Source organism: Gobio gobio (assembly GCF_949357685.1).
Source record: "Gobio gobio genome assembly, chromosome: 13".
NCBI classification, from domain to species: domain Eukaryota; kingdom Metazoa; phylum Chordata; class Actinopteri; order Cypriniformes; family Gobionidae; genus Gobio; species Gobio gobio.
The window spans coordinates 46,974,902-46,987,725 of record NC_137106.1 but is presented as its reverse complement, the minus strand read 5'-3'; the positions used below and the strand labels follow the sequence as shown (position 1 = coordinate 46,987,725).

The following is a 12,824-nucleotide window of genomic DNA, read 5'->3' as shown; positions in this document are numbered from 1 at the left end:
ATTCAGGGGAAGGTCCTCATTGCTGTCACTCTGTGCCTCACTGTCAAAATTCTCCTCATCAGAATTTTAAAAAATGTCCTCAGTTTCCTCATTTGTCAGCTGTCTTCTTTTAAATAAATTGTCTGTCATTTTCTCTGAAGTAGTTAAAAACTGGTCGATTTGATTAAAATCGTGTCTCATGTTGGTACCAACGCGAGTGTGAGGTAACAGTGGCGTCAACAGTGACATAATTTCCTTGCAATGCATGACTGTTCAATATATATAAATATTTTTTTTCTTTTTATACAAAATATTTACAACTAAATTACAACATGCAAATGAACTCCTTATGGTTTAAATACTTAAAAGAAAATGATATGTTAGTTAGTTGGTAAGTTATCACGGGCTGAGGGCGGGGCGCTGTCATTACATGTTTTCAATGCTAACGGAGTCGGAATCTGCTGGATTTACAACACAAGATCATCCTCTTCTCCTGATATATGTGACATAACATAAGGGAACAGCCTAGAATGATCATAAAGGTAGAGTACAGTTTGTCCACCTTTTTTTAAAATAAGAATTATGAATATACTTCAAACTGGAGATTTGATAACACCTGAAAACTGGCCATATCCCTTTGGACCAGCCGGATGTTTCACAACTAATTATGTCCAACATTAATCTTGTGTTAGGGCAAACAGAACCCAGTAGTCATTTACAACTTACCATTAACATAAATATTCCACAGTTTCTAATCTTGATTCTTCTGTTTTGAAAAGGTAATGTATGACAGACAATATATTGGGGTCGATGCTATTTATAAATGTAAAATATGGTACAAAAGACGTGGTTCTATAAACAAATTAATTGAAATACAGTAGGTAGCATTATATTGTTGTTCGCTGATATTAAAGTTAATAACCAACCTACAGAGACTTATCAAAGGTCAGGTTTTCTTTACAGCGACCATAAAGACTATAAATTTACTCATTTGAGCAATGCAGACATCATAGGGTTAGTTCACCCCAATCTGCCATTAATTCCTCTCCCTTGTGTCGTTCCAAACCCGTCAGACCTTTGTTCATCTTCAGAACATAAATTATGATATTTCTGATGAAATCCGAGAGCTCACTGACCTGTCCATAGACAGTGATTTAATTAACACTTTCATTTCCCAGAATGGTAGTGAAAATTTCATTAGAATAGTCCATGTGACTCCAATGGTTCAACCGTCATGTTATGAAGCGATGAGGATACTTTTCATGCGCCAACGAATAAACAAAAATAATGACTTTATTCAACAATGTCTTCTCTTCCCTGTCACTCAAAAATGATTGAGATTTTATATTTCATACTTATTATTTAAGAATATATTTATCATTGAGAATATATTCAGATGTAGATCCATATATCAAGATATTTAGATGTAGAATCTTATAGTCTACATCTCAAAATCATCAGTCATCATTAGTGCACTTATTTTCAGGTGTTTTTAGACTCAAATTAACTTTATATGTATTTATATATTAAATAAAAAAATTATTCCCCTAAACAATACAGTTTTAACTTTTAGACAAAGTCTCTCTCCCTCTTTACTAGTTTCCTAATATTTTCATTGAACAGAATGTATTTCACCAAAACATTCAACTCAGAATTTCTGTCATCTTTTTTTATTATTTGTATGTGTGCATTTCTGCTCTTCTGTGATTGTAGATTGTAGCAGAGCCCGTGAGCCGGACTTTTATTTTGGTGAGGTAGTGTGACGTCATAAGGCTGCGCCGCTCTCCTGCATCCGTTGTGTTTCTGCTAAAAAAAGGTTTGTTGTTTAATCGTTTAAAACTATAGAAACCATCTTCAAAGTTTTACAGGCGACCAGATTGAATTATGCATTATTAATTGTAAGTGCATTGCTTTATCTAACAGTTATAAACGTTGTGTGAGTAAAGTAACAGAATGAAAACACATGAGTAGCAGAAAAGGTGCATCTCATCCTGCTCTCTAACGTTATATTGTGAATCAGTTCATCATATAAACATGAATTCAGTCTCTGGCGAGTAGAGATGAGAGAAACAGCTTTAAACTACGAGTCAATTGAATCAATTGATTTGGTAAATTATTCAGTGATTAAAAAAAAAATATATATATATAGTGTCTGTATAATTTTTTTTTTTTTTTATTAGTTTGTAGTGCTAGTTTTGAGTGTTACTGAGACTATGCTGATACTGAATTAGAGCTGAATGAGACAGAGATTTAGTTTTTTTTTTTTTCTGTTAACTATTCTCATCTTAAACAGGACAGACACAGAAAAACTCCTGGAGAAGCGACTGAGATCCACGTGACACACTACTATAAAAAAATGATGTTTATTAAAGAGGAGCGTGAAGACCTGAAGATTGAAAATGTATTCAGTTTGAAACATGAAGAAACTGAGGAACAAAGAAAGAAAGAGGAGAGTGAAGAAATTAAGATCGAAGAAACATTCAGAGTGAAACATGAAGAAACTGAGGAACAAACAGGTTGGTTTTATTCTCAAAGCTGAACTCAGTCATGTGATATTTTTGAAGAATGTCTTGTCCTCAGTCCTGCTGGTTGGAGTAAACTTGTCAAGTCATCCTCTCATTATAACATGCAAAGCTTATACTCAATGTAAATAAGAGATTTGTTGTGGCGTTAGAGTCATTGATTATAGATGTCGATCGCACTAGAACGAGTGCACTGCTTACTTTCTGTAGTCTAAACCTTATTTGCAATTTGAAGAAAAGTTTTGTCATGTTTCTTAAGAGAACCAATGTCCACGTAAGGCTTGGTATTGTTCAAAATCTTTAGATCAGGTGCCAATTTCGATACCTCAGTTTCGATACCGGTTCCTAACGATACCATATGTTTTAAAATCCATTTCAACATCAACAAAAATACATTAATCACAAAACTTTTATTTTTCACCTTAATTAAAACTGCTGATCAGGGCCGGCCCAAGCCCTTATGGGGCCCTAAGCAGAATTTTATTTGGGGGCCCCTCGGTACCACCAATACGATTGACTATTGTCAATTCTTGATCATTCGCACACCCAGTATCAATGTTCGTAATTGTAGCTGTGTTGCTTGCATCATGTCTGGCTGTCACGGTTTTAAATTGTAACAATAGCAAACCCACAAGAGTGGTCAGGTGTTAATTTAAAAAGCCTTACAGCACTACAGTTCAGACTGGGATATGTACTTTTTTGTTTATTTTTAAGTAGTCTCTTATGCTGAATATACTCACTTTTCCCCCAGGATTCTTTGATGAATAGAAGGTTCAAAAGAACAGCATTTCTCTGCAATAGAAAGCTTTAAAAAAAATCTGACATTGTACACAACTGTTTTCAACACTGATAATCATAAATGTTTCTTGAGCATCAAATAATCATATTAGAATGATTTCTGAAGGGTCATGTGACACTGAAGACTGGAGTAATGATGATAAATTCAGCTTTGATCACAGGAATAAATGACACTTTATTCACATAGAAAACAGCTGCTTTACATTATAATAATATTTCACAATATTACTGTTTTTAAAGTTTTTTTTTTTTATCAAATAAATGCAGCCTTGGTGAGCAGAAGAGACTTATTTGAAAAAAACAAATGTTGATTTCTTTCAAACTGAGCTTTTATTTTGGCGAAAATAAAATTAGATTTTTTTTGCATTCCATTCGACTGTGTTTAAAACCCTTTTTATTTTCTAAATAAAAACTTCCAAAATCTAGGCTACACAATTTATAATTCCAAGGGGACGATATCACTTGAAGAAAAACATTTACTGAGAAACTGGAAGCTATGCTGTAGCTACTCCGAGACATGCAGCACGTCAGATATTCACACTAAACCACATTCTCAAATCCATCCATTCATGAAAAGGTTACCGGGCAACTGACGAGTAACGTTACGTTTTAGCACTGAGTTTTCTCGCACTTTGGACTTTGAACCCTGGCTAACAAGCGAATAGTGTCCGGCCGATGGCGCCTGTAGTAGGCCTAACTATTCAGCTACAGCTCTGCACAGTTAAAAAACGAGGCAGTTTATTCCTAATAGGAATATTTTTTTGTTGTCAGCCACTTTAACATTGTAAATACACAGTTTGTACATTAACACTGCACTGTGCTTACATACAGGTAAATCAAATTATTAAATAATGATTCAATTAAAATGTGTTAATCTAAAAGTTAAAGGGTTAGTTCACCCAAAAATGAAAATTCTGTCATTAATTACTTACCCTCATGTCGTTCGACACCCGTAAGACCTCCGTTCATCTTCAGAACACAAATGAAGATATTTTAGTTAAAATCTGATGGCTCTGAAAGGCCTCCATTGGCACAATGCACGGTTCACTCTCAAGAGTCAAGACCCTTAAAAGGTACTAAAGACGTTGTTACAAAGTCCATCTCACTACAGTGGTTCTAAAATAACTTTATGAATCGGCGAGAATAGTTTTTGTGCGCAAAAAAACCCTAAATAACGACTTATATAGTGATGACGATTTCAAAACACGGCATCATGAAGCTTCGAAGCGTTATGAATCAGTGAGTCGAATCATGATTCGGATCGCGTGTCAAACCGCCAAACTGCTGAAATTTGGCGATCCAAACAGCTGATTCGACTCACTGATTCATAACGGCTCTTAAACCCTATGGTCTATATTCATAAATCTGGTCTTATTTTAAACTAGACACTTGAAATGTTGCTACCCAAGAGTCATAACTCAAAGTAATATGGGAACAGAGTAATATACATGTAAATATACATGTAAGTGACTCCCGTTTTTTTTTTTTTTCTCCTTTTTTTTCACTTAGGGAAAAAAATATGATAATTTAATGTTAAGAGCCTGAAAATAACTTAAATATAAAACTGAATGTCTAATCATGTCATGATTCAAATATGAGGATGATTCTCTCAGTAATGTAGCTTCTGTGAGCGTCCTTTCAAAAAGGCCATTTATTTCAGAACATTTGCAATTGTAAAGAGTAGTTTTTCATTCAAATAAATCTGCAATAAACTGCAAAAGACTGCTAATTATAATGGATAAACAGTTACTGAAAAAATAAAGCAACTATTTACAGAAATTACAAAGTGTAAAAAACTAATTTAGCTGATAAGAAGTTTCTGCCTAAACACTGGCAGGCGCCATAGACAGCGTGCCGGTGTTATGAAAGCCTAAGCAGTAAGCACTAGTAGTATTCACCAAATCCTACTTACATAAACTGCGCAAGATAATGCCTTTTGATTGGTTACTAAGTCCATCAATCAAATCTTTGTTGGAAAGGCATTGGCTGGGCACCGAGTGCCTTTATCCAACGAAAACCATGGGCGCAATGATTGACAGCTCACCAAGCCTGTAAGGCGCTTCCTCTATATGATGCATCACAGGAGAGACTCTGATTGAAGGAGAGAGACGAGGGAGGGTTTATAATACGTGGGAGAGACTATTCTAGCAGGGGGACTTTGCCAGAAACGGATTAGAATTGATATTTCATTGAAAATAGACATGATTGCTTACGCTAACTCAAAACTCTCTTGCAAACAACGGACGATCTTTTGTGTTTTCCCTATTTTTTCGTTGTTTTGGATTATAAAGTGGGATGCATTTTGAAGAGTGGACTCTTACACGGACATGTATGCGGGTGTTTATTGGATTCGTCCGATCTGATCTGAATGACAGGAGATTAAAGATGAGTACCGCTAATATTATGCTAATGTTTACTTGGCCGGTCCTTTAGCATTTAATTTAACCCTTTCCTCTCTGGTGTATTTAACAAAAACAAGTTCAGAACATGACTCTTGAGTGTTTTAGCTTTCAAATGATGCATAGTTTGTGATAGTTGATTGAATATTTTGTATAAAACAAAAGTAAATAAAAGTACAGACACGCCCACTTCCGTCAACCTCCCCGCCCACGAACCGGTGCGGGTTAAGAAGTTAAATAATCATACATTTCTCACTGTACACTGCTATGGTGGAGCCATTGCTTAGCCTATCTGTACTTTATTAGAGCACCCTCAGCAAATTCAGAAGCACCCTCAGTGATTTGATTCTGGAACCGGGCCTGTGGCCTCATTTATAAATGTGGCGTACGCACAAAAGAAGGTGTACGCCACTCTCTACGCAATAATTGGTATTTATAAAAAGCAAACTTGACGGGAAAATGTGCGGTCCTTCACGCAAGCTCTGACCCAGGCGTACGCATAAAAACGGGTGAAATGAGAAATGGCGACACCGTCGGCAGATGGAAGAAACACGTGAAAGTGTGTGAAACTGCAGACCGTTGTGTAAAAGAAATGCCAATACTGCCTCTCATAAATAATATGAAGACTTCACAAAGCAAGTATTACAATTAACAGCCTACACAAACACCCGTTTGATCGATCTGCAGTGTAAAACAAACAAAATCAAACGAAAATTACAACAGAAATGCAAAAAAAAAAGAAAAGTGAAATGTTCTGCAACAATATTGGCATGTTATGCAATTCATCCTCATAAATAATATGGTAAACAGAACGAAATAATGTACAAAACTGATATTCTCGTCAATGTGTCTGTCTGGCGGAGCAGATATAGATGCAATTAGATAGACAGATAGATAGATAATTAGGGAGATATATAGATATATAGATGTATTAATTGTCCACTGGGGAAAGTTGTTTTCATAGTAAAAATGTCTTCATCAGCTACGGAATCATGGTATTCATGCAAATGCCTTTTAGTTTGTTTTATTTTTGATAAAATAACGTATGACGTATGTCTCAACCATTCAGAAAGCTGCAAGAAATTACATTTGCACTGAACTATTTCCCATTTCCACGTAGATAATAGGGATAGGGATTAATAGGGATTCCCCAATAATTGCCGGCAGTCTCTCATCAAGAGGGCTCAGCTCCGGTGTCCCCTTTCCCCCACCCGTGGCAGACACACTCTGGCGATGGAGCGCTAGACGCTTTTTTGCCTCGACTTTGATGTCCGACCATTTCTTTTCATTTTCGGCCACGGTCCGAGGTTGTGAGGCTACAGCATTTACGGCGTCTGCAACCTTTTGCCACTCAAGTGCCTTTTTGGCATTAGTAATGGCCACACTGTGTCACTCCAAAAAATATTTTTCTCCTCTTTTCCACCTCGCCAACGATAATTTCTACTTCACATTGAGTGAAGTTACGTTTTTTTGATTTCCTCTCTGTATTTGCCATGATTTCGCAATCGATGAATATTAACTTGTGGGCGTTTCACTGACTATTTATGGGCAACTATGGGCGTGACATGAAGCCGCAAAAGCTGCGCTACATTTAGAATTGATTGTGATTTATTAAGGGAAAACTGCGTAGGATGTGAGTGCGCACGGTTTTATAAATCCAAATATTTCTGTGCGTACGCACGTCCTATGTTTCATCCGTACGCCACTTCTGACGCAAATCCTACGCAAAGTTTTATAAATGAGGCCCCTGGTCCTGCCGTGTCTGTGTGAATGAGCACCACGGTTTCGTCTACTACTACACATACTGTTCTGCATCTGCTGTCTCACTATACAAGGGCACATGAACTTCTTCTGTAGTGTCACAGTCACTTAATTAACATTTCACCGTTTAATTTGATAAAACTATCGACATTTGTCATTTCAAATACACGGAAATCACAGGTCTTCAAGACAACCAGTCAAAATAAAAGTTCGGTATAACATGAACAGACAATTATATTACTATTGTACATTAGAGTGTACTTGGATTAATACATAAATAAATGAATAATATACTGTTAGTTAAAACACAAACTCAAAAGGTCAAAATAAAATCTCTGTCTACCTTGCATTTTTTACATACTGTAAATTGCACAGTAAAGCATACTTATTATTATTAGTAATTTATAATATTTTTAAAAATTACATTTTCATTTTTAAATTGTTAGGTTATATACAAACTGATATACTTTGAACCTGCCAAAATGATGATGCAGATTTTTGGTCTAACCGCCCAGCACTACTCCATCCTTGATCAAACACCTGAAAAATTCAACCCAACCCCCGAATTTAACCCTAAGTCTTCAGGACTGCTTGAAAATTAAAGGCAGGCCTTTTTTTTACTAAAGCTTAACTCTGTAAGACATTGGCCCTCCAGGACCAAACCTGCCCACCTCTGATCCCTGGAATAGGAAATGTAATAAATCATACTACCCTATACTCTGATATTGATGCTTTAAATGTCTAAATTGTTTTGTATCTGTTTTTACCCCAGATCTCATGGCATTGAAAGAGGCAAGTCATGAACTTTATGAAAGGGAAGAAGAGAAAGACCATTATGATAAACATCACGATTTCATGACTGGAGAAAGATCGACACAGGCTATACAAACTTCCTCACAAAAAAGAGCTCAAAAGACAGGAACTACAAGTTATTTCACCTGCCAAAACCTGTCTGGAAATAGTTTCAGACATAACAGAGACCTTAACTTTCACACGAGAGTTCACACTGGAGAGAAGCCTTACACCTGCCAACAGTGTGGAAAGAGTTTCGGATGTAAAGAAAACCGTAACTTTCACATGAGAATTCATACTGGAGAGAAGCCTTACACCTGCCAACTGTGTGGATTGAGTTTCGGACATAAACGAAGCCTTAAAGTCCACATGAGAATTCACACTGGAGAGAAGCCTTACACTTGCCAAGATTGTGGAAAGAGTTTCAGACTTAAAGAAAACCTTATGGTCCACATGAGGATTCACACTGGAAAGAGGCCATTCGCCTGTCAACAGTGTGGAAAGAGTTACAGACATAAACGAAACCTTATAGTCCACATGAGAACTCACACTGGAGAGAAGCTGTTCACCTGCCAACAGTGTGGAAAGAGTTTCAGTCGAACAGTGCACCTCATCAGTCACATGACAATTCACACTGGAGAGAAGCCGTTCACCTGCCAACAGTGTGGAAAGAGTTTCAGTCAGAAAGTAAACCTTAACGTTCACAGGAGGATTCACACAGGAGAGAGCCCATTCGCCTGTCAACAGTGTGGAAAGAGTTTCAATCAACAGGGAAACCTTATAGTCCACATGAGAATTCACACTGGAGAGAAACCTTACACCTGCCAACAGCGTGGAAAGAGTTCCAAACAACAAGGAAACCTTAAAAGCCACATGAAAACTTGCAGTGAAGAGAAGCCTTACACCTGCCAACAGTGTGGAAAGAGTTTCAATCAACAAGCAAACCTTATTGTCCACATGAGAATTCACACTGGAGAGAAGCCTTGCACCTGCCAACAGTGTGGAAAGAGTTTCAATCAACAAGTAAACCTTGAAAGCCACATGAGAACTCACAGTGAAGAGAAGCCTTACGCTTGCTCTCAGTGCGGAAAGACTTGCAGATTGAAAGGAAACCTTCAAATTGACATGAGAGTTCACACTGGGAAGAAGCCATACACATGTCTTATAGTGACTGAGACCGATCAGACACAAATATTTGTTAACAAATGATCCATAACATCCCTCACACAACAAGCAAACCAACTTACAAACAGGAAGAACCAGTTGTCCGGTTACAGGACACATTAAAGGGTTAGTTCACCCAAAAATGAAAATAATGTAATTAATTACTCAACCTTATGCCGTTCCACACCCGTAAGACCTCCGTTCATCTTCGGAACACAAATTAAGATATTTGTGTTGAAATCTGAAGGCTCAGTGAGGCCTGCATAGCCAGCAATTAAATGCTCTCAAGATCCATTAATTTACTAAAAACATATTTAAATCAGTTCATGTGAGTACAGTGGTTCAATATTAATATTATAAAGTGACAAGAATATTTTTTGTGTGCCAAAAAAAAACTAAATAAAGACTTGTATAGTTATAACCGATTTCAAAACAAATGCGTGTCAAACTGCTGAAATCACGTGACTTTTTGGCGCTCCAAACCGCTGATTCGACTCGCTGATTTGATACGCTCCAATGCTTCATGAAGCAGTGTTTTGAAATCAGTTATCACTATACAAGTCGCTATTTAGTTTTTTTTGGCACACAAAAAATATTCTAATCGGTGTAGCAACAATGAGTTTCGGGGAATAATTAATTCAAATGGTATAAATATTCATGAGTCTATGAATATGATTTGCTTGTTGTACAGACAATATTAGCTTATAACGGACCTTTATTCATGTAAAAGTAACCTTTAGGGACTTCCGGGTGTGCTTATGGTCGCATTGAAACCCCTCTCCCACGTTAACCTCGAAAATCCTGTATAAACTCGTTATACTGTGCGTTATTGTTAACAAAATAGTACATGAGAGGGAGAAGAAGCACACTAGATCACAATAAATTGATAAAAATGCCCAAAGCTCAGGATAAAAGTGCCTCAGCCGCAAAAGCTAACACGCAACCGGACCAAGCTAGCAATATCACGGCTGGCGGGGGAACGGGGAGCCCCGGGATAATCATGGACACTTCTGGGGTACTTAAGGCAATAGAGGACTTAAAATCTGATCTAAAAGGAGACAATGCAAAGCTCAAACAGGATATTGGCCAACAGGGACAAGAAATGAACGGTAAACTTGACAATATGGCAACCGATGTACAAGGCCTATCACAGCGGATGGACGAGGCGGAGGCCCGTGTGAACCAGGTGGAGGGATGGGTAGAGGAGGCGACTGAGGCGCTGTGCACCTGCCTCGAACAGCAGAGGAAACTTCAGATCAAAGTGATTGACTTAGAATCACGATCCCGAAGAAACAACATACGTGTCTTTGGGGTGCCAGAAGGACAAGAGGGGGACTCAGTAACGCAGTTTATTGAGAAGCTTTTGCAGAGCCAGCCACAACTACCTGAGGATTTTAACCTTAAAATACAACGCGCACATCGGGCTCTTGCAAGTAAACCCCCGCCTGGAGCTTCACCGAGGGCTGTAATTGTCAATTTTCTGGAGTTCTCTACGAAAGAAATGATCTTGAGGGAAGTGTGGAAAAAAGGCAAGATACAGGTGGGAACCGCATTTATACATTTCGACCATGATTACGCACCCGAGATTGTTAAGAGGCGCAAAGAATACAACGCTATTAAAAAAGCACTCAAGGACAAAGGCATACGTTTCCAAACTCCGTTTACCAACATGAGGATTCACTGGGAGACTGGAGTGCGCACATACTCCAGCGCTCGGGAAGCCTATAAGGAGCTGAAGAGACGCGGATTTCAAGTGGCGGAGCCGGTTACAGCCGACGGAGGGAACTGCGTGGAGTCTCGTCTTCGGGAGCTATTGGGCTGGCAGCCGGCAAACAGCGGGCCCGTCGTGGCGCTCAGAGCGAAGGCCAAGTTGCAAGAATTCCAGAGGGATCAATCTGATTAAAAAGGAGCAGGGCATTATGTTACAACACAATGTTTTTCAGGCCTGGGCTTGATTATCTACTACGTGGGAGAGGTCATACTTTATCGTCTACGTTGGACTAATAAGATGGACGTGTTTTTGCATCCAGACACATCTATTGTCTTTTTCGTGCCCTCTCGTCCAGAGAGACTTAACCCTCAACCTGCCAACGGGGTTACAGGAGAGGATGAAGAATCCTCTTTTTGTTTGGAAGTCAGTTCATTAAGGTTCATTTTTGTTACTGTTCAATGTGTGTTTTTAGGGGTCGCTAAATCATGTAAGGTGTTCTGCTATTATAACAGTGTCATATGATTTAAAAATTGCTTCTTTGAATGTAAATGGCTTGAGTAGTCCAGTGAAAAGAAAAAGGGTTCTAACTAAATTGAGAAAAGATGGGATACAAGTAGCTTTTCTACAGGAGACGCATATGTCTAAGCAAGAACATGATAAATTTAAAACATTAGGGTACTCAAATACATTTCATAGCTGGTGTAAAAATAGTAGAAAAAGGGGGGTGGCTTCTCTTATTTCTAACTCTCTAAACTTTGAATTAATTTCTGAAAAGGTTGACAAAGAAGGCAGGTTTATTATTATAAAAGGGCGAATTGATAGTGTTGTGGTCACGTTTGTTAACATTTATGTCCCACCGGAAAGCGACAGGAAATTTTTAAAACTGCTTTTTGATACAATAATCTCAGTAAGTGAGGGGATTCTAGTTTGTGCTGGTGATTGGTATACAATCCTAAATTATACCATGGATACAACCAGCTGCAAAAAACAAAAAAACTGGCAGATCAAAAGATCTTAATATTTTAATTAGAGAGACGGGTATGTTCGATGTCTGGAGGGATTTCCATATTAAAGAGAGAGATTTTACCCATTTTTCTCTCACACATAAAGTCCACTCCAGGATTGACTTCTTTTTGATGAACACCACTGACAGGTTTAGGGTGAAGGAATGCAAAATCGGAACATCTGATAAATCTGACCACAATATTGTTTATTTGTCTATTCACTTATCTAATCAACCAAAAACAACACTATGGCGCTTAAATATAAGCATTCTCAACAAGGAAACCACAATTAATGACATTAAGAAGGAAATAGCAGAATGTGTAGAGGATAATAACAATGGTCAGGTAAATCCTGCTCTGGTTTGGGATACAGTTAAAGCAGTAATGAGAGGCAGACTCATTTCAAGAACTGCCTATTTGAAGAAGATAAAACGATTAAAATATGATGAGTTGGAAAAGACACTTAGGAGTTTAGAGCTAAAACAACAAGAAAGTAATAATGATCAAGAATTGACTGAACAAATTAGTTATTTAAAATAATATAAATGATATGATACACGAGGAGATAGAGAAAAATTTACGATTTTCAAAACAGACTTTTTATGAATCTGGTTCAAAAGCCACAAGAATTCTAGCAAGGCGCCTCCGAAAGCAGCAATTGAAGCACCCGATTACCAAAATTAGAGACCCTTTA

At 37.7% G+C, this 12,824-nt stretch overlaps 1 protein-coding gene across 1 annotated transcript; it reads left to right on the top strand.

Moving 5' to 3' along the window:
- Positions 1-1,727: 1,727 nt before the first annotated feature.
- Positions 1,728-11,715, top strand: LOC307135925 (uncharacterized protein). The gene is made up of 3 exons (XM_079832645.1): positions 1,728-1,795; positions 2,273-2,495; positions 8,232-11,715. Exons 2-3 carry the CDS (start codon positions 2,336-2,338, stop codon positions 9,458-9,460), a joined length of 1,389 nt encoding a protein of 462 aa, XP_079688771.1. The 5' UTR covers positions 1,728-1,795; positions 2,273-2,335; the 3' UTR covers positions 9,461-11,715.
- Positions 11,716-12,824: the final 1,109 nt, after the last annotated feature.

What these genes read in the sequence shown, in the direction of transcription:
- LOC307135925 (XM_079832645.1), top strand. Translation starts at nt 2,336, where the DNA reads ATGATGTTTATTAAAGAGGAGCGTGAAGACCTGAAGATTGAAAATGTA. An exon ending in AGAAACTGAGGAACAAACAG is followed by an intron (nt 2,496 to 8,231) that starts GTTGGTTTTATT and finishes TTTTTACCCCAG; the next exon opens with ATCTCATGGCATTGAAAGAG.